At 44.6% G+C, this 22,078-nt stretch overlaps 2 protein-coding genes across 2 annotated transcripts in view; both read right to left on the bottom strand.

The window, feature by feature from the left end:
• The window catches only part of DVL3 (dishevelled segment polarity protein 3), a 324,867-nt gene that overhangs the window by 144,386 nt on the left and 158,403 nt on the right, over positions 1-22,078 (bottom strand). The window lies entirely within an intron of this gene.
• LOC126011823 (5-hydroxytryptamine receptor 3C-like) lies at positions 12,329-22,033 on the bottom strand. Its single transcript, XM_049775601.1, has 9 exons — positions 22,002-22,033; positions 18,453-18,636; positions 16,640-16,684; positions 16,030-16,139; positions 14,886-15,055; positions 14,565-14,725; positions 13,040-13,244; positions 12,660-12,875; positions 12,329-12,558 (listed from the first exon to the last, which is right to left on the bottom strand). The coding sequence occupies exons 1-9, from the start codon at positions 22,031-22,033 to the stop codon at positions 12,329-12,331; spliced, it is 1,353 nt and encodes a 450-aa protein (XP_049631558.1).

The raw sequence follows: 22,078 nt of genomic DNA, 5'->3' as shown, positions 1-22,078 counted from the left end.
CCTATTATCGATTCCCCAACCCCCAATAAAGCCTGTACCTAGATTCTCTCTTTCTAATATGTCTCCCTGTTTATTCTCTCTGCCTCCAGTCTGTATTCTCTATACATATTTTACTTCATCTGTGGATTACATAAAATGGAAACCTAAGACCACTTGGCAGGTTTTAGGTCTTTGTGTTGCCAAAGCATTTTAATAATCATAAACAAATCCTCTCGGTTTACCCCGACATTCTGGGCCATGTCTATAATGTCTTGGGGGGCCGGAGAGATAGCACAGCGGCGTTTGCCTTGCAAGCAGCCAATACAGGACCTAAGGTGGTTGGTTCAAATCCCGTTGTTCTATGTGGTTCCCCGTGCCTGCCAGGGGCTATTTCTGAGCAGATAGCCAGGAGTAACCTCTGAGCACCGCTGGGTGTGGCCCAAAAACCAAAAATAAAAAAAAATAAAATAAAATAAAAAAATAATGTCTTGGGTCACCTTTCTATGAAAAACACCAGCCCAAATATGTGAATTGGAACATTGTTCTATTGCATCTTAGTTATATTTCCAGAAAGAGTTGGAGAATCCCAACCCTCCACCCCTTGTGTGATTGGATAAAGAGTTAAAGAACTAGAATAAACAAAGGAAACTTTGTCCAGAAGAACAAAGATCATAACTGTCCTAAATAGAAAGTGCTGAGATGGCAGGAGTGACTAAAAGATCCAAAATAGGGAAGGGCAGGGAGAGCTTCCCTATGTTTTTGGCTGAGGCCAGCCCCATCTAAAGCCTGGGAATTTTTTTCTTTCCTTCTTCAAAAGTTGGGTCTTCTGAGGCAGAAGTTGAAGGACAGAGAAAAAAGGGAGATGGGATCTTGCCCACCATACTGCAATGGAACAAACCAGAGAGGGAGAAGGGTCAGGCTGAGCACAGGTGCTGTGAAACAGTCTACTCAGGATCTGGAACTCTTGCTTGTGATTTGATTGTTATTATTATTTTTTTGGTCACACCCAGCAGCATTCAGGGGTTCCTCCTGGCTCTACACTCAAGAATTGCTCCTGGCAGGCTCAGGGGACCATATGGGATGCTGGGATTCGAACCACTATCTTTCTGCATGCAAGGCAAATGCCTTACCTCCATGCTATTTCTCTGGCCCTTGGTTGTTATTTTTGTTTGTTTGTTTGTTTTTGTGGCCACTCCTGGTTCTATGCTTAAGAATCATTTCTGACAGTGTTCAGGGGACCATATGGGATGCAAAGTATCAAACCCTGGTCAGTCACATACAAGGCAAGCACCATACCCACTCTAGCCCCATTTCTTGTGACTTGAAAGAGTTGGAAGTTTGGAAGACATTCAGTTTGTAACTGAAGGTACTCACTAGCAGAGATGAAACACCAGCAAGAATACTAGCCATACAGCCAGGCTATCAGCTCTTTCCCACTCACATAATTCAATCCATAGTGTTTTCCTAAAGCAAGTCAGATTCAGATAGAAACCAGGATGGATCTGAAAGACCTGGCCTGGCCATCCAGGAGGCAGATAGAAGCCAATCAGGGACAGACAGAATTTCAGCACCTCTGGGTTAGCTCTGAACTCCAACTCCTGCTTCGGGGACAGGATGCCAGGGAAAACGAGTGTCACTTAGGGTGGTTCTGTGATTTGAGGGAAGGGACTAGAGGTAGTGTCTTGTTGGGTTACATGTGTGACCCTAACTCAGACTCGTTCATCTGGGCTTGAAAATAAGGCACGTGGAGTGATTTTACAGTGGCTGATTAAACAATCAGGAAGAAAATGAGCAAGAAGTCAATCCTTTCCGTTTAGGTCATATAGAATCACAGCATCCCTTTGTCTCTATCACAAGGACACACATGGGGGCCTTTGGGCTCCTGGACTGGTTAAGATCGGAGAGATCTTACAAGGGTGAATATAATCCCAGCACTGTCTAAGTTTTCTAAGTGAACCCTGAGCATGGGGGTAGGAGTTAGCACTGAGCACCAGTGTTGCTGCCCGACAATCCTGTCTCAGCCTTGCCCTCTACCAAAAAGGGTCTACTTCAGAATTTTTGTGGTGTACAGGATACTTTGCACAGTGGCCACTATTTTATTTATTTATTTTTATTGTTTCAGAGACACAATAAAGGACCTGCCATGTGAGCTTGGGAGGTCAATAGTGAAGCTGACTGCACTCAGTGTTCTTCTGGCATAGTCCCTCATCCCCCAGGCAGGTACCACCTCCCTCCTGGGCAGAGCTGCCTCCTTCTTCTGACCAGGAGGCACTCAGGAAGGGGATGCCAAGCATAATTTTATTAAGCATTCATATTTGGGTGAGCATTAGAACTTCTTGTCTTTCACACCTGCTGGAATATCTTGGGGGCTCTCTAACACCACATGTTTGGACCATGATGCAAAGTTTGGCACAAACACAGGAATTATGAGCAGATTTATAATCAGGGTGGATCAGTCAGGGTCTTTATTACCCTACCACCTCTGGCCATCAAAGCCCATCTGTGTATGAGATTTTTGGGCACATCCCTGTTAGTCCCCTTAAACTAAAAACTTGGAAATGGGAGCGATCACAGGGTTAGAACACATGTCTAGCATGCTCCCTACATCAGTTTAATTCCTGGTACCACATGGTCCCCTGAGCACCAAACCTAGAGTAGCTCCCAAGTAGTACCAAAGTGCAAGAAAAAGGAGAAGAGGGAGGAGGAGAATGAGTTCAATCCAAGCACTCAATCTTTGGTGGAGTTCTTCTCTCCCTCTACACTTCCACACTGTAACCCTAACACTGGAAACTTTTCGAGAAAGGGGGTGTCCCTTCTGATCTGTCAACTCATGGAGAGCAGAAAGCACATACTTTCTTTGGGATGGTTGACTTTGTTCCTTGGTTCTGTCTCCCATGTAAGGTATATGGTACATTCGCCAAGTACCTGGCCCATCAGTTCCTTGTGATTAGAAGAGCAGAGATTCCTTGAAAGATATCAGGAAGGTAAGCACTCACCAGACTATGTCAGAGATGCTCCCCATTGGGCCCTGGTGCAGCTAGAACCTGTGTGTTGGAGCTAGGGCTGGAGAAGTGGATTTGCAGCAGGTGGGCTCAGAGAGCCATGCCCAATGCAGCCTTTCATGTCTAATTCTCCCCTCTAAGTTTCAGACAAATCCAGGTTCAAAATAATTTAAGCCTTTGTTGATTTGGTTCTTGTTATAGACAAGGGTTATAGACACTTTGATTTATATGACTAGATCATGCTTTGAGAAGTTAGTTTTTATTACATCTATCACTTAGATAAAAAAAAAAAAACGAGGCGCCTAGAGGTCCCACCTCTAGGATACTTTTTCGGTACCCATGCAGGTGGAAATCTCTAGAATCCACTTAAAAACATGTGTTTTTTTGTTTTTTGTTCTTTTCTTTCTTTCTTTCTTTCTTTCTTTCTTTCTTTCTTTCTTTCTTTCTTTCTTTCTTTCTTTCTTTCTTTCTTTCTTTCTTTCTTTTTCTTCTTTCTTTCTTTCTTTCTTTCTTTCTTTCTTTCTTTCTTTCTTTCTTTCTTTCTTTCTTTCTTTCTTTCTTTCTTTCTTTCTCTCTTTCTTTCTCTCTCTTTCTTCTTTCTTTCTTCTTTCATCATTATCATCTTCTTCCTCTTTTACCTCCTCTTCCTCCTTCTCTTTCTTTTACTTCCTCCTCTTCCTCTTCTGCCTTCTTTCTCTTATTCTTCATCTTCTTCCTCTTCCTTTTCTTCCTTTTTCTTCTTCCTCTCGTTTTTCCTCTTCTTCCTCTTCTTACTTCTTTTCATCTTCTTTCTCTTTCTCCTCCTCCTTCATTTTCTTCTTTAAAACTTGTTCTGTGAATGTGAGTTCGTGAAATGTTTTATTAAGGGCTCAGGTTTCCACTAGTGAAATTCATGGATGAAGGGTTCGAGAGATAGCACAGAGGGGAAGACATGTGCTTTGCATGCATCTGCTCCAGCAATCAATTGTTCAATCTTTGAGCACTGTCAGGGGTCACTTCTGAGCAAAGAGCTAAAAATAGGTCCTGATAACTCACTAATGTGGCCCCCCAAAATAGTATTTTCTAGATCAACATTATGTTTATATTCAAAGATAAATAGTGGAAATAGAAGGTATAGATTTTGCACAGGTAGATACCAATTCCTTCTCCTTACTGACTTCGAAAGGATGACAATATTGTTTCCCTGGTGGCTTCAGCCATCAGCCATTCTGGGCAATTAGGTTTGGGAATACAGCTGTAACATAGGAGGTCAGAATTAGATATGGAGGGGGAAGGAAAGGTTAATTTTTTGTATCCCTGCCCAGACCAGGAAACCAGGGGTCCTGCAGATAAAAGAAACATTTACACTGAAGGAGGGTCTTTGCTGAGGTCAGGCTGGCATGGTGTCTCTGAATCACAGTAGACATCTTGGGCCTTCTCTCTGCTTGCTTCGGCCTGGGAACTTTGAACCTCTCTGGCATCCTTCCTGAGGACTTTCCTTCTTCTGAGGTGAGTTGTCCTGCCAGGAATTGACCACCACAACACTTAGAAAAATCCACAATACGAGTGTGATAATGGGGAAACAACACAGGCCAACACCAGACATAGAGAATGAAGATGACAACCCTGATGTCCCCAAAACGGCCAATCATCTAGTTAGTCTCTCAGATATGGAGTTTAGAGAAGAAATATGGACAATGTTCACAGAACTCAAAGAAAGCATAGATCGAGTTGAATGGAGCACTAATAAGAATCAAGAGGATATGAAGATAGAAATCAGAAAACTCCAAATTGAAATAACAGGTCTGAAAAGCTCTGTAGATGAATTGAAAACCTCAATGGAAAGTCTCTCCAATAGGGTAACAGCAGCTGAGGATAGAATTAGTGAGCTGAAGATGAGATGCATAACAATTCCATAGAGCAGAAGAGATTGGAAAAAATCCTTAAAGCAAAAGACCAGACAATGTAAAAATTACTCAAAGAATGTGAATAGATGAAAATAGAAGACTTTGATAAGCTCAACAGAAACAACTTAATAATAATTGGAGTCCCAGAGAACCAGGAAAAAAATCCCCAGGAAGAATCAACAGTCAAGTACACCATTACAGGGAAACTACCAGAGCTAAAGACTACATGCAACCAAATCCTACATGCCTGAAGAGTACCAGCTAATAGAGAGCTCAATGGGCTGAGCACATGCTCTGCCTCCCTAAAGCCTAGGTTTGCTTCCTAGCACCACTGATCACTGCCAGATATGGCCCAAAAGCTAAACATAAAATCAGAAACAAAAAGAGATGATAATCTAGGGTCAGGTAGATGGCTGAAAGGACTGAAATATGTGCTTTGCTGTGGGAGGTTTAGGGTAATCTCTGGCACCACATGGTCTCTCAGCACTGCCAGGTATGAGTATCCACAGCCCTTTCCCATTAAAGAATGGCAATCCCATACTTATCACTTTATCTTTTTTCCTCTTTATTTCTCATCAAAAAATCGAGGGTGTAGAACCAAAATTTCATAATTTTTATGTCTATTGCCTCCTACATAGAAGTCAATTTTAAATTCCAGGTCTCAGTCTGCATGATAATAAGATGTTCTCTAGTGTCTCAAATTTGACATTTTAGTTTCTACTAACTTATAAGTGACTCTTTTAAAACTCTATCTTCAGGAATTGGGGCGATGACTCAGTGGTCAGAAGCACATGCTTTGCTCACGTTGGTTTGAACCTTGGTACTTCATAACTTCATAATCACCACTGGTTGTGGTCTGGAGACCCCTGAGCACTACTGTATGCATCTCTGGTGGTCTCCATTGCTACAGGGCCCAGTAAGTTCTGTATATTAGGCCCTAGCACTGAATCCCTGACCCAGTTTACTAAGTCTCACTGGGAGTAACTACTTTCATCCCCTCCATGACACAAAAATATTTTCAAAATAGTTTACGCTGTATTTCTATCTCTGTTTCAGAAAGATGTTGAAACTTGTTATTGTGAGCCACTAGTTCAAAGTTTCTCAACTGAGTAACTGAGTTCCATTAGAATTCATGGCTGGTATATTTCATTGTCTGTGTACTAAATAATTTCTCCCCCACCAAGTAGAAAGACCAGCACTAATGAACAATCAAATAAGAGGTGATTAAAAGAGAGAGAGAGAGAGAGTCAGACATTGGAAAAGAGAAAAAGGCTTAAACTGAAGTTGGCTACTGCTCATCCTAGACTGAACCCCAATGAAGAGGAGAGAGAAGCAAAGACAATACAGATATGTTTTTGCTATTGTGAAAAACTTACCCGATAGTGGTAGGGGCACAATGCAGTCCCTGAAATAGGACCCAGGGCCATCACACTGCAAGGTTTGTACTCTACCATTAAAGCCACATCCCCAGCCTGAACTGATAAATTTTACTTTGTTATTGTTGGAATGGGTGAACTCCGGAAGTGTTGCTTTGGGATAAGAGACCTCACCCAGAGATGCTCAGTCTGGTGGTGTGGCTGGTAGTTTTGGACAGTTGGTGTTGGACATCTGGCAGTGCTTGGGAAAAAGGAGGTCACACTGTCCCAGGGATGGAAATCAAAGGTTATATTTGATAACTCATTAAGTGTGAAGTTCACAGGCTCAGAGTTTGCTTTTGGCAACACAAAATCACTGTGATAACAGTATGGCTTCTCTAATGGGAAGGAGGTTGAGCAGCTGAACTCAGTGCCAACATCAAGCAAACAACTCCCCAAACATAGTCTATTTAATATTAAAACAAGACTTAATGTTATGTGTAGGGAGAAGATGAGATTTAAAAAGTCCTAAGCAAAGAATGAGTACTCTGATGATGAGTGCAATAAAAAGTTATGTAATACAGGGGCTGGAGCAATAGTACAGCTGGCAGAAGGCTTACAGAAAATGAGCCATGCAGTTTTAATTGTGCCCAGCCTTTATTCTCTGAGTACTTTATGTAGATGAGCACATTTAATCCTAACAGCAACCCTGTGAAATAGCAGCTACAGATCCACAAACACTTGGAGCCTGATCGTTTTAGAATGTTTTTTTTTATTTCAGATTGTATTTTTATTTATTAATGTATTGTGTTTTACTTTTGAGCATACCTGCTTGTGCTAAGGGGTATTCTGGGCTCAGTGCTCATAGATGGCCCTTGGTGGGGCTCAGGGAACTATGTGCTATTGGTGTGGGATATAAAATCAGTCAGTCACACATAAGGCAAGTGCTATAAACGCTATGTTCTCTCTCCAGTTCCTGGAATTTTATTTGTTTGTTTGTTTGTTTGTGGACCATACCTGGAAGCACTCCTGACTCTGCACTCAGAAATTACTCCTGGTAGGCTCAGGGTTCATATGAGATGCCTGGGATCAAACCCAGGTCAGGTGCTTGGAAGTCAAACTCCTTACCTGCTGTGCTATTGCTCTTGTCCCATATGTCAGATTTTTTTAAAGGGTAGTGTGGTCCCCTGAGCACCAGCAGGGTTAGGGTATGAGCACAGAGCTAGGAGTAAGCCTTGAGCACTTCTGGGTAGCCTGAAAAACAAACAAAAGTAACAATTGTGTCCATGTTTGATATTATTAACATTCCCAGAGTGGTACGAGGCAGCATCTACCAGCAAATTTATCTTCCTACAGAGAAACTAGTGGAAGTTCAACCTTGGTGTGAAAATGAATCTAGGAATTGTCTCACCTCTACACAGATCAAGTTTTACCACCAAATCATTTGTAAAAAAAAAAAATCTATTTTATTTTGCAAGTTTCCTTAGTTCTTAGAACTATGGTCTTTTAACTAGCAACAAATAGCTTAGTAAACCTTCAGACAATGACTTAATGACCCTATTATGAGATATTACAATTTTCAGAAACTTTCTTTTAAAGAAGGTTTTTTTTTAAAAAAATAATTCCATTTCCATTCATTTGTAACAAAAATATTAAATAAATTATCCATATATGCCAAGGGACAGTCTTAGGGATGGGACAGTAGGGACAATGGTGGAGGCAAAGTTACACTGGTGGTGGGATTGGGGTTGGAAAATTGGAAGTCATAAATATCTGTATTGGGTCCGGAGAGATAGCCCAGAGGCGTTTGCCTTGCAAGCAGCCGATCCAGGACCTAAGGTGGTTGGTTTGAATCCCGGTGTCCCATATGGTCCCCCGTGCCTGCCAGGAGCTATTTCTGAGCGACAGCCAGGAGTAACCCCTGAGCACCGCTGGGTGTGGCCCAAAAACCAAAAACCAAAAACAAAAAACAAAAAATATCTGTATTATGAACAACTTTGTAAACCATCGTGTTTAAATATAAAAATTTTAAATCTATGGTTTTGTATTGTTTTTCCCATTTTATGTATTCAAATAAGTGAGATGAAATCAGTGAAAAAATGAGGCACAGGGTGATCATGGGAGCTGTTCCTCAAATGCCACCAGGTAACTCAAATGACATGGCTGTACTTGGCCCAGGCCACGCTGGCTCTGGACAGTTCTCTCATCCTCCTGCCTCTCAGCCTGGCCAGTGACAGCTCTTTGAATTCCTCAGATGTAGGCAGGGAGATCACTCCGTGCTCAGCACTATCTTGTATGTACCTGACTGGTGTGGTCCCCAATACCCCCAGGACCTCCAGAGCTGTTCTGGAAGCCTTAGGGGCAGGGCCTGTGCAGAACTGTATCATCAGGTCCTAACCCTCAACCTCCACTCTCTGGGCCTGAATCAATGGTATTCTCTGTGGGACTCCTAAGTGCCACCTGAGAGGCCTGACAATATAAAAAGAATTCCAGGGATTGGAGAGATAATATAGCAGGTAAAGCACTTGCTTTGCACCCAGCTATCCTGGTTTGATCCCCAGCACTCCAAACCTGCCAGGAGTGAGAGCAGAGCCAGGAATAATCCCTGAGTACCTCCAGGTAGATCCCCAAAATAAAACAAAATGAACAAACAAAAAAATAAATTCTCATGCCAGAATGATAGCACAGTGGGTAGGGTGTTTACCCTGCATGCAGTCAACTGGGGTTCGATCCCCAACATTCCATATGGTCCCTCATGTTTGCCAGGAGTAATTTCTGAGTGCAGAGCCAGGAGTGACCTCTGAGCTCTGCCAGTTGTGACCCCCCCAAAATTTATATTGACACATCAATGCCACTTCATGTCTATGCAAGGTTCCGATCAAGGCCCCAAAGAGAGTTCTCCTTTGACATCTTTCATTCTCTCCTTTAGTCTCTGCTCACCAGGGCACTTCCAGCTAAGTCACACTAAGTCACAGGACCAAGCTCACCTCTTATCCTTTTTCCATTCCTTTCTGGAAGAATAAATTCCCCCAAATAAAATCTGGCTGGCCCCTCTGCCCTCTGTCTTTTTTTTTTTTTTTTTTTTTTTATGAATTTAGAGGTGTTTAACCAGAACACACTCTGGGAAAATCCATTCCTATATTCTATTTTTTTGTTTGTTTGTTTGTTTTTGGGCCATACCCGGCAGTGCTCAGGGGTTACTCCTGGCTGTCTGCTCAGAAATAGCTCCTGGCAGGCACGGGGGACCATATGGGACACCGGGATTCGAACCAACCACCTTTGGTCTTGGATCGGCTGCTTGCAAGACAAACGCCGCTGTGCTATCTCTCTGGGCCCCATTCCTATATTCTATTCTAGAGTCCTCTTGCAAGAAACTCACCCTCAGCTTGCCATAAGATTTCATTTACCAGCTCAAAGGAGCTCAGAAACCATGTTCTATCATACTGCATCATCATTTGGGGGGAGGGTCCATGCCTGGTCCCACTGAGCCAAACTTTGACTGGGGCTTTCTCCTGGCTCTGTGCTCAGGGTTCATTCCTGGCAGTTCAGCGGACCTTATGGGGTTCTGGGGACTAGCTTTGGATTGGCCACTTGCAAGGCAACTTCATTCTGGAAAGCCAGCTTTTCCCTTCACATTTATGTTTTTTTGTTTTTCTTCAGGGCAATTTGTGTAAGCAGAAGAGAAGGGGTAGGTTTCAGTACCCTGGTTAGTATATGGGGTGTACATTCAGGCTTCAGGGCCCCCCTGGCACTCCTGTTCATTCTCTCCCTCTTCATGTTGAAAGTGGCAAAAAGTGGAGGGACGACTCATCCACGCATGTGTTTAGGTGGTTGTCAGGACACCTGGCTTGTGCCCACACTGTGTTTATGCTAGACGCCTTGTCACTGTTTTAGAAACTGGAAGTCAAAGCTCTCCCTGAGAATTCATGCAGAGGAGCTGGAAAGATTGCACTGGGGTTAGAGCAAAGGCCTTGCAGGCAGCCGACCCAGGGTCAATCCCTGGTACCTTATGATCTCCTAAGTGTCACAGGATGTAGCCCTGAAACCCTTAAGCACCTCTCGGGTGACCAAGTAATTCTGAGCATTGTAGGACTGAGCAACACTGCATTCTTGGACCCTAGCATTGTACCACTGGTCCTGTGGGAGGACCCTCCCCCCATGGGATAGTGAGTATTTTGGGGCACACCATTTCCAAATAAATATATAAACACAGAGAAAGGACTAAAAAGAAAGGGTCCAGAGAGATGGTACAGGAGGTAAGCACTTGCCTTGACTGCAACTCTGGTTCAAATTCCTGACTCCATATCTGGTCCCTGAGCACCGCCAGGGACCACTCCTGAGCACAGAGCCAGAAAAAAATCCCCTGCTCCCAGTGGGATAAGGCTTAATCTCCACTCCTCCTCCTCTTCAAAACAGAAATAATAAGAGAGTTAAGGGCCACAATCTACCTGTGAAACCATGAGTGGGAGCAAAAAGAGGCTGAGGAGAGTGGAGTATTTAGCCCACAGCTCCCCCACCCCACTTTTGATTTCCAGGTCTCAGCTGAAGGGAACTGCATGTAACTACAGGCCCTGGGAACTCAGCCTCCAGCTTGAATGGCTGTGACTGGTGTAGTCTGAGTAGCAGGTGCCCTTGTGGGGAATGAAGGGAGAAGACCTCACTCCACTCTTGTAGCTGTGAATCCCGTGGACTGTGTGTGGCTGCCTGGTCTATCTCTAGGCATCCACAAGGAACAGCGGTAGTGGGATTTGTGGGAAGACTAGAAGAAAATAATAGCTGGGAAATACTACTTTGTGATATTTGGTGAGCTGGGAAGGAATTTAAGTTTCAAATATTAACTAGTAGAATAGGGGCCAGAGAGATAGCATGGAGGTAAGGTGTTTGCCTTTCATGCAGAAGGTCATTGGTTTGAATCCCATATGGTCCCCCGTGCCTGCCAGGAGCAATTTCTGAGCATGGAGCCAGGAGTAACCCCTGAGCACTGCCGGTTGTGACCCCCCCCCCAAAAAAAAACGACAAAAAAACCCAAACTAGTAGAATAAACCACAAGACAAGAGACAATGATGGCAGAATATAAGATAATATTTGAGTTGTAAGTGAATTGTTCTCAAATCAGTGCTTTTGTGAACCAGAGGATTCCCAAAAAATCATGCAATAGCTCTTGTGCCTGAGAAACTGCCTGTCTCCATTCAGCCCAGGCAGCTGGTGGACAAGGTGGGGGGGGGGGGCAAAGATTTGCCAAAGAATAAGACCAGTATTGAAGAAGGGAATTTTCCTATTTAAAATTGGGGGATGGGATGGGGCAGTGGTGGAACATTTGTGCTTCTCCCCCCTTCAGTAAAGCACATGCTGTTCTTCAATGTGCTTTGCTTTTGCTTGGCTTCTTCTTTTCTTCTCAAGAGGAAGGGCAGAGCAACTCTAATTGCAATGCAACCAGACTAGGTAACGGTAATTTGGGATTATGTTAAAATTCGGAGTGTCTAATGATGGATGAATCATATGTCAGGAAGTAACAAAAGCTCTTTAAGCAAGAGCTACCTGGCTATCACTTCATTAATTTCTGACGTTTAAACCTAGGATAACTGGATTTAAAAGGTTAATTCCTCTGTACAATTCCTTATAATATATTTTTGGCTCTGACTCTCCTCTCTCCCCACTTTCATTATCTGTTAGGCTTTATTTTTTTTTTTAAATAAGGGGGAAATAAAGGAAGAAATAAAGTGAAGTAAGGAAGCCCTTAATTTATTAATTAGAAGTTTTTGTAGCAAGACTTAATTTGAGATCTTTGTTACTGCCAGATGATGAAGGGAAGGATAATCCCTTTGCAAAAGGATTTATTGTGCATATTGTGCAATCAGTACATATTACAGAAATATGACTCTTGAGGAGCCAGGCAAGATGGACTCTTGGGAGGGCTGTGGAAGCCGAGGTCAGGCAGGAGCAAACATCTGACTAGGAGGGACTGGAAACCACCTTGGTCAGCTAAGAAATTGCAGCTAAGAAGTACTCAGTGAAAACTAGGTGGTTTCCAATTCGAGGCTGGGATTTGGATGGGAAGAGTTCAGCTGGTTTATTGAGACAAGAGAGGCTCCAGACTTGAATCTGCCTAAGTGGTCCAGAGGACAATGACTGTGATGACAGAGGTGATCATAAAGATCAGGTAGAGGCGAAAGAGCAGGGTGTCCATCATGTGGCTAAATAGCACCCACAGGTTGACCAGATGTCTCTTCTGAGCCTCATCTTCCTGTTGGGCCTTCATTGATCCAACATTTCCATTCAGCTCTGCCTCTCTGGGTCTGGCCTCCTTTCCCATCATCTCCACAGGCTCTTTCACATCTGCAGAGAAAGAGGCTGAATTGTGGGTTCCTCGTGGTTAGAGGGGTCGTAAAAGTAAGCAGAGAAGTAAAGGAACTAGAAGAAAGATATAGACCCCTTACCAGGCAAGTGAGAGGGAGGGATATCCAGGTCCCTGTTTATCTTCTGGGATGCACTGGGGCAGCCTTTCCAGGGACTAGTGCAGTAGAGGAGCATATAGTATAGCCACGGAGGCATGGGGGGTGGCTGAGTGTTGGCCAGATGCAGCAGGTAGGTTATGAAGATGGTCTCCAGCAGACTGACCACCATCAGGGATAGGCACAGGGAAAAGTAGACACCTAGTGGGTGGGGAAATTGGAGTGAGGCACTGCCTAAGACTTCCTGTTTCCTCCATCTTGAGGCCCCTTTGCTAGGATTTCTCACTTCATTCTTGTTCCTTGGGTCCTTCCTCCCCCACCCTAACTCCCTTGATTTATCCTCTCACTAAAACAAAGGGTCATACTGATAAGTGGGGTGCCAGTGTCCGGCAGTAAGTCATTCATCATGAGTAGGAAGACATTGTAGCCCAATAGAAGGGTGATCTTGAAAGGTGCCCGGTTTTCATTCTCTGCTGGCAAGTAGAAGCTGAGTGCATCAATGGCCACCAGAAAGCCACTGGGCACCAGAAGGTTGACGACATAGAGGCTGGGCCTTCGTCTGATGGCCACCTAGCAAGGAGAAGAGAAGGGGCAAGCAAGAAGGACACTGGAGCTGCCAAGATAATGAAGAGAAATAGCTTTTTCCAGGTCACTATAGAAAGGGAGGGTGATCCCCAATGGTCTTTCTCTGTCGCAGAGTTATTTATTTATTTATTTTGTGGTTTTTGGGTCACACCCAGAGTGCTCAGGGGTTATTCCTGGCTCCAGGCTCAGAAATTGCTCCTGGCAGGCATGGGGGACCATATGGGACGCCGGGATTCGAACAGATGACCTCCTGCATGAAAGGCAAACAAACGCCTTACCTTCATGCTATCTCTCCGGCCCCTGCAGAGTTATCTTAAATAACTGCTCTCAACTTTCTATGCTCTCATCTGCCATACTGTAATCAATGGGCTATATATTGCCTTTTTTCTGAGTTCTAAACTTGGTCCTCTTAAACGTATATCTCTTAAATCTGCTCTTAGCAAAATGGTGAGACCTGATTCTGCAGTGGATGGTTGTGCATTTTATCTTCCTATTTCCCTACTGCTTTTCTTATTCAGGTGTATGCCCCAGGGATTTTGCTGATGAATATCATGGACCAGTGTATGGGGAGCAAGAAGGACGATGACCAGTCTTTGAGGATCAGCAGCAGCATTTGGAATCATATTATCCCTGAAACAGTGTCTTACAGTGTTTTCACTATCACTTTTTTTTTTTTTTGGATTTTGGGCCACACCCAATGACGCTCAGGAGTTACCCCTGGCTATGTGCTCAGAAATTGCTCCTGGCTTGGGGGACCATTTAGGACACAGGGGATCGAACTGCGGTCTGTCCTAGGTCAGGTGCGTGCAAGGCACCTGCTCCACCCCCTTCACTATCACTTTTTAAAAAGAAGCATAATTGGTTTTGAGCTGTAGTACAGTGGGAGAAGCACTTAATTTGAACACTGCTAACCTAAGTTTGGTCTCCAGAATCCCCTGAACTCCACCAGAAGTGATCCCTGAGCATGGAGCCAGAAGTAAGCCTCAAACACTGCTGGCTATAATAAACAAACAAACAAATGAAAAAAACAAAAAACCAAGCAAACAGAAAAGCATAAACGTTCCTGATCTCCCAAAAGTTCTGATAGCCAAGGGGGTAGGGCTAGGAACAGGCACATGGTCATAATTTTCTGTTGCCTTACAGTTTTCTGTTATTATGGGGAGGATTCACCCCATTTATTGAATAGGAATAAGTTGGGGAACATTCCTCTCCTCAAGGGCTCCACTTTCTAAGGAAGGAATTACATTCTAGTGCTCAATACAAGCCCTGCATCTTAAAGGATCACACCCAGGGTCTGAGACTCACATAGAATCTGATTTGATCATACTGATGGGGTCCCACATTCATCCTGATGGCTCTTTGATGGATACTCAGTAGCACCCATGCCCCCTTGCTCCGGATGAGGTTCTGGGATGTGCTTGAAATTTCCTGCACTTCTTTCTCCATGCCCAGGACCATGTGCTCCACTGCAAAGTGGAACAAACACAAACAAACTCAGCTTTCCTCAATGCTTCCCAGAGGGTGGAAACTTGTCTCTGAGCTTCCCTATCCCTTTCAAAGCACGCCCCTTCCAGCACGTTTCTTCTCTCAGTCTCTCAACAGGCCACTGCCATGCACCTTGCTCACCTGTGTACATGAATGAACTGAAGGTGAGGGTGCAATTCTGCTCGTCAAAGGGGAAGTAGAAGATGTCCAGGTTACAGATGCTGGTCACCCGCATTGGCTTATCATATTTGATGCGGCCTTCACTGTTGACATAAGCCAGGAGTTCTCTGGGAGTCTGATCTATATCCATGCTGTGTGGGAGAAGGATGTGGATGTGGCTGGGAGCCAAAGTGTGGGTTGCCTCTCAGAAGTGGCCTTCTGCCTCCCCCAAGTCACTCAGTCTCCCTGTTCCAGCCTTCCCTGCTTCCACTAGCCCCCATGCTTGGGGAGTGGGGAGTGTGTTTGTGTGTTTCTCAGCTCAGATAACATGCCTTTCTTTCCTTATTTATTTAAAAAAATATTTGGGGCAGAGCAGAGTTATAGCACAGGGAATAGGACATTTGCCTTGCATGCACGAATCCAGATTCGATTCCTGGCATCCCATATACTCACCCAAGTACCGCCAGGAATGGCTCTTGAGCACAGAACCAGAAATAACCCCTAAACACTGCCGACTGTAGCTCAAAAATAAAAAACAAAACAATATTGGGGTTGCCACACCTGGTGATGCTCAGGGATCACTCCTGTCTCTGCATGTCTCATGCATCACTCCTGGCAGTGCCCAGGGGCATATGGATGCCAGAGATAGGAACTGAGATGGCCTCACACAAAGTAAGATCCCTACCCACTGTATGTTTCTCCCTTTATTATTTATTTTTGTCGTTTTTGAGGTGCCACCCCTAACTATACTCAGGGCTAACTCCTAGCTTTGTGCTCAGAATCACTGCTGGTGGGCTTGAGGACCATATGGGATACTGGAGATAGTGCTCAGATTGGTTGTGTGCTATGCATGTATGCTACTTGTGTTAATATTGCCCTGACCAGTGCTGTACTAACCTTTCTTTATTTGGTAGAGGGTGCCCAAACCCAGAAATGCTTAGTGGTCATTCCTGGCTCTGTACTCAAGAACTACTCCTGGTAGTGCACAAGGGAATCATCTGGGATGGGGGAGGGGGTTGTTGTGTAGCGTCTAATGCTCCTTTAAGCAGAGTCTTTGTGTGGCCCTGGGGTTCCTCCATGCCCTTCTCTGGCCTTTCCTCTTTGCATTTTCAGCCTTGATACTCACAACTCCTCAATGAAGATATCTGGAAGCCAGAGGTTCTCTGTTGCCATGCTGAGCTTCCTGATGCCCCCACAGTCCTTTGGATTCCACCTGATGAATGGATTGTCCCAGATCTAGGGAAACCATGGCAATGGGACAAACACAGTGGGAACTAGTGTAAGTTTCTGTCTTCTAAACTTTACATCCCCCTCCCATGCATGCGCGTGCGCTCGAGCACACACACACACACACACACACACACACACACACACACACACACACACACACACCTACCTTTACCTCCTGCTCTGCCCTTTCTGGTTACACACAAAGTCACTGACAAAGCTTCATTTGCTTTTATGTCCCCCTCAAGCCTCTAAAAGAGGAAGTCTGACCTGGACTCCTTTGTCACATCAGCATTGGCTTCCATTACCTTGGCTGAGAACCCCTTCCCCATCTCGCTCTTGTCTTATCTCTGCTTAAAAACCAGAAAGTGTTTCTGTTATTGGTCTGGCTCTGTGAGAGCAGGTCTTGCTCATGGTTGTGCTCTTTGTCCTTTGGTGTCTGCAAAATTGGACCCAGCAGGAGGAAAGGGGGGGATAACTTATAAGGGGAGAAACTGCATTTCTTGTACCATGTTTAACCACAGGAATGATGTCATCTGTTGAAGTTGGGCATCCTGGGAAAATAATTTTTAAAATGTTTTAATTAAAATTTTTAGTCACTAAGAAATTACAAAGTTATTCATAATTTGTTTCAGGTATGCAGCATTTCAATGCCAATCTCCTCATCAGTGACCACTTCCTTCTACAAATGGCCCCCCTCAAGACTCCCATTTGCCTCCCACTCACCAGTCTGATTCTACTAGAAGCATACAGAACTTATTCCTGGCTCTAAGCTCAGGAATCACTCCTAGTAGGAATCAGGGGACCATATGTGATGAGGGGGATGGAACCTGCATGCAAGGCAAGTACCCTCTGCACTATCTCTTTCACCCTGTCATTTGGATTTTTAATCACAATAGGAAATGATTAAATAGTAGTTTAATTTGAAAATGTAGGTCAAATAATGAAAAATATAAGTTAAAAGTGTATCAATCTGGGGCCGGGCGGTGGCGCTGGAGGTAAGGTGCCTGCCTTACCTGCGCTAGCCTTGGAAGGACCGCGGTTCGATCCCCCGGCATCCCATATGGTCCCCCAAGCCAGGAGCGACTTCTGAGCGCATAGCCAGGAGTAACCCCTGAGCGTCACCGGGTGTGGCCCAAAAACAAAAAAAAAAACAAAACAAACAAAAAAAAAGTATATCAATCTATGTATACATCTATGTTTCTGTCTGTCTATCTATTTATCTAATCTACCAGAGTGATATAGTACAAGGGTTAAGGTACTTGCCTTGCATGTGACCCACCTGAATTCAATTCTGAGCACTGAATAAGGACCCCCCAAACACCACAGGAAGCAACCCCAAACTGAGCCAAGAATAGTCCCTAACCATTGCTGGGTATCTTCCCAAAATTCACCCCCGAAAATTCTCTCCTCACAATAAACCAACAGTATGATAACCCACTATGGTTATGTTTCTTGTGGAATATTCTTTTTTGGGGGGTGTTGGGCCACACCTGACAGTGCTCAGGGGTTATTCCTGGCTCTGCCCTCAGAAATCTCTCCTAGTGGGATGGAGAGATAGTACAGTTGTAGGGAGTTTGCCTTGCACACAGCTGACCAAGGATGGTCCGTGGTTCAAATCCTGGCATCCCATGTGGTCCCCTGTGCCTGCCAGAAGCGACAAAAAAAAAAATTACTTCTGGCAGGCTCTGGAGACCATATGGGATGCTGAGGGAATCAAACCCTGGTCCCTCCTGGGTCTGCCTTGTGCAAGGCAAATGCCCTACCAATGTGCTATCACTCTAGTGCCACTTGTGAAGTGTTCTTTTTTTTTTTCTTTTGGTTTTTGGGTCACACCCGGCAGTTCTCAGGGGTTACTCCTGGCTCTATGCTCAGAAATCGCCCCTGGCAGGCACAGGGAACCATATGGGATGCCGAGATTCGAACCACTATCCTTCTGCATGAAAGGCAAATGCTCTACCTTCATGCTATCTCTCCAGCCCCTGAGTATTCTTAAGGAATTTTACTCCAGGTGCTTGAAGTATTATCTCCCCTACCCTAGAATGAGCTTTTTCCTTTTCCTTTTTTTTTTTTTTTGATAGGGTGGGGCTCATACTCAGCTGTGTTCAAGGCTTACTCCTGGCTCTGTGCTCAGAGATCTGTCCTGCCAGTGTTCCAGAGACCATATGTGGTGCCAGGGATCAAACCTGACTCGACTGCATGGGAGGCAAGTGTCCTACCCACAATACTAACGCTTGGGTTTCTAGACTAAACTCTTAATTTGATAAATTAGAGTGAAGCACCCATTGCACTAGACCCTTTATAGGACTGGCTAGGACTCACCACTTCCAGGATGGCAGACAGGGTGAAGGAGATGTTGACTCGGGTGGGGATGCTGATATTGAGGATGGGCCGGAAGGCCTTCCTGTCAAACACCGCTTGGAACGCAGCGGGATCCACCCCATGCTGGTCGAAGCCCGAGCAGTTGATAGTGAACATGTCACCTCGTGCTGCAGAGAGCAGAGGCCTGTGAAGGGAACCAGGGCTGATGGCAGATGAGGATTCTGCTGATGGCAGATGAGGGGTTCTGTGGGCAGTGACAAGGTCCTGCTCCCCAGTTCTAGGAGCTGGGACCAGGCCTATAGGCAAATGATTAGCTCTGGAAGGTGAGGAGGGGTACTGAGGCATGGCTCTCTCCTAATTCCCTAATTCTGACCCATGCAAAACTGGTCCAAATGGGCATGCAAATTCGGCCCTGACCACCACATTCAATGCCCTTCTCCATTCTTAGAGACCTCCCAGAGAACCTCCCCACCCTCGGGCAGTATCCTGTGCTATTTGTAGGGAATCAGTGATCAGTGATGCCACCGCAGCTCTCTTGCTTACTTTGTGGACAAGGCACAGAGATCTCTCATTTCCCGTTGGGCAAATGCTCAGCGAGGTGGGCCTGAAGGAAGGAGCTTGGTCTGCTTAGTTTCTCATTTTCATGAGTCTCCTACATTTCTAGTTTGTGCTGTTAGTGTGTCTTTTTTTCCTAATTTATTGTTTTTTTAGTTATAATAATATCTTTATTTAAGCATCATGATTATAAACATATTTGTAGTTGGGTTTCAGTCATAAAAAGTGCACCCCAGGGCCCGGAGAGATAGCACAGCGGCATTTGCCTTGCAAGCAGCCGATCCAGGACCAAAGGTGGTTGGTTCGAATCTCAGTGTTCCATATGGTCCCCCTTGCCTGCCAGGAGCTATTTCTGAGCAGACAGCCAGGAGTAACCCCTGAGCAACGCTGGGTGTGCCCCCCCCAAAAAAAAGTGCATCCCACCTTCACTAGTATTTTTTTTTTTGATTGTTAAAATTTTTCTTGTTTTGTTTAGCTTTCTTTTGGGCCACACCTGCCAGGGTCTGGTATCACTCCTGGCTCTGGTGCTCAAAGGTAATTCCTGGCAGTTCTCTGTGGACCAAATGTGGTGCTAGGGGTCAAATGGGGACTGGCTTTGCGCAAGACAAACACCTTAACCCTTGCACTATCTTTCTAGTTCTTTGATTGTTGTCCTATAAAACTCCGTAGAAGGCTAGAGAAAGAGTATAGGGGATAAAGCACATGTCTTGCATACAGATGACTCTGGTTCCATCCCTGACACTATATGATCCTTCAAGCATTTCCAGGAATGAAGCCTGAGCAAAGAGCCAGGAATAGGGGCTTGAGTGAGAGCACAGTGGTATGGTGTTTGCCTTGCATGCAGCAGACCCAGGTTTGATCCCCAGCATCTCATAGGGTCCCCTACCACCTCCAGGAATAACCCCTGAGTTCAGAGCCTAGAGTAACCCCTGAGCACCACCAGATCTGACCCTAAAAAATGACAGCAACAAAAAGGAGTCAGGAGTAGTCCCCGAATACCTCTGGGCTTCCCTTCACAACACCAGTGGTTATTCGACTGGAGGTGTGTCCTTGCTTGCTGTGGATTCTGGTTTGATCTCAGCACTGCATATGGAACTTGGAGCACTGACAGAATTCACTCCTGAGCATAGAGCTAGGAATAACCCTTGAATATTGATGAATGTGAGACAAACTACTCTTTTCCCCCAAATAAGAAAACTCAGTAATTGATATTTCCTAGACTATTAAAAAGAAAGTTCTATGATACTCATCCTTTTCCTAAACTCCATTTTTTTCATACTTTGTGAAGCAGAAATAAAATATTGAGTGGGAGCATCTCTGGGAGAGTCTATTTGTATCTTGCTCAGTGGTTGGACAAACCTTCTTTGCTCTGAGAGAGAGAAAAAACTACTCTGTCCAGGGGGAAATGCAGGGAAAGTTTCCTCTTTGACAGAGATTTTTTTTTTCAACTTTCACCTCTTAGTATCTTCCCTGTTTGTTTACTTAAAGAGCTGAGAAAGGAATTTTCTTCTTATTCTTGGTTGATAATCATCAACCATGGGGAAAGATTCCTGGAAAGAGAAGGCTCTGGGGAAGGAGATAGTATTGCAGAATCTCAGGATATGAATAGACAAGAGGCCACTGATTTAGGATTCCTTGAGGAGGCGGGGAGCCATCCTTGACATCAATTTCCAATTTTAGCAACAAGAACAGCCAGTCAATGAGTATCCGAGAATCATAAGAATGATCTTGGTTTGTTTCCCAGACATTGTGTAGCCTCTTTACTCCTATTCATCTTACCTTGAAGGGGTAGTTGGAGAATGAGACAGAGGAGGAATCCTTCCCCAGGAAGTCGGCCTCGCTGGCTGTCCATTGTCCTCACTGGCTCTTGTCTGAGGACTTAGTGGTGATGCTGACTTTAAAAACCTACAGGACACACCTAGATTGGCAACTTTGAATAATGCAGGTGTCAGGTGGCAATACGCTGGTGACCAAAGAAGGCTGGGGAGGACTCCCTTGCTCTGTGACCTAATCAGATCTCCAAAAAGCATCTGGAAAATCTGTTTGAAGAAGAGGAAGCAAACCTATTTGGCTAATGGTGCTGGGATAACAACCTCCTCCTCCTCCTTCTGAGTCATTTAGCATAGGACAGGTGACTCATCCCTGTCACTGTCTGCAATGGGCACTGAATCTACTGTCATTCAGCCCCACACTCTCCTATCCCAAAATGACATTCTCCTTTTTTTTGGGGGGGGGGGGAGGGATAGAGTCACTACCAATGCTCAGGGTTTATTCCTGGCTCTGTGCTCAGGGATCACTCCTGGTGCTGCTGGCCACATGTCCTCTACCTAGATCTGATTTTAGGAAGAAGGATTAAAAAGGTCCTTTGTTATTGTTACTTCTCAAGTATGCTCAGCCAGTAACATTTTAGTGAAAAACATTTAATGAAAAGCAGTGCTTTGTTATTCTCATTGGTAAATTAACAATCAATAAAGTATAATTTGTGCTTCAAGAATATATTTTCATCCAGAGACTTAGTAAGTGAACTATTTTGAACAAAAATCAGTGCAGCCTGCATAGATTTTGTTGTTGTTGCTCATTTTGCTTTGAGACTGCAGTCCTGGTGCTCAGAGTTACTCACAGCTCTATGCTTGGTAATTATGTCCAACAGTGCTGGAGCTTGGTAGGAAATAGGGCCATGTGGTAACAAGGATCAAACCTGTGATTTCCACATGCCAGGCATGCTCTCAGCTCTTGGAGCTCTCTCTCTGCCCCTGCATAGATTTTCCAAGGTTCTTGAACTGACATTTATGGCAAAAAGTGCTATCATCTACACTGACACCTTGCTTACCCCTCTTCTGATCAGAGATACTTGAAAAGTTATTGGAATGACCAGCAGTGACCTCTTGGCCTGCTTGGCAGAAAGGCTCCAACCTGGCTGGCCTCTGAGTCTGGTTCCTATGCTTAGGATGCAGCTTCCTCCCCTTTTTGTCCTGACAATTGTCTCTTCCTTACTTTTCAGCAACCCTGGAGCTGCTTTCAGGCATGGTTTACCATTAGAGATGGTAGACAGGCCATATGAATTTATTCAT

Source organism: Suncus etruscus, chromosome 6 (assembly GCF_024139225.1).
Source record: "Suncus etruscus isolate mSunEtr1 chromosome 6, mSunEtr1.pri.cur, whole genome shotgun sequence".
Lineage (NCBI taxonomy): Eukaryota > Metazoa > Chordata > Mammalia > Eulipotyphla > Soricidae > Suncus > Suncus etruscus.
This window is presented reverse-complemented; position numbering and strand designations above follow the sequence as displayed.

Excerpts from the sequence above, each read along its gene's own strand:
- LOC126011823 (XM_049775601.1), bottom strand. The coding sequence starts at position 22,033 with ATGCCTGAAAGCAGCTCCAGGGTTGCTGAAAA. Across the intron at positions 14,726-14,885 it reads CAGTTCATTCATGTACACAG|TGGAGCACATGGTCCTGGGC; the intron begins GTGAGCAAGGTG and ends TCCACTTTGCAG. Across the intron at positions 12,876-13,039 it reads CACTGGCACCCCACTTATCA|GTGTCTACTTTTCCCTGTGC; the intron begins GTATGACCCTTT and ends CCCACCCACTAG.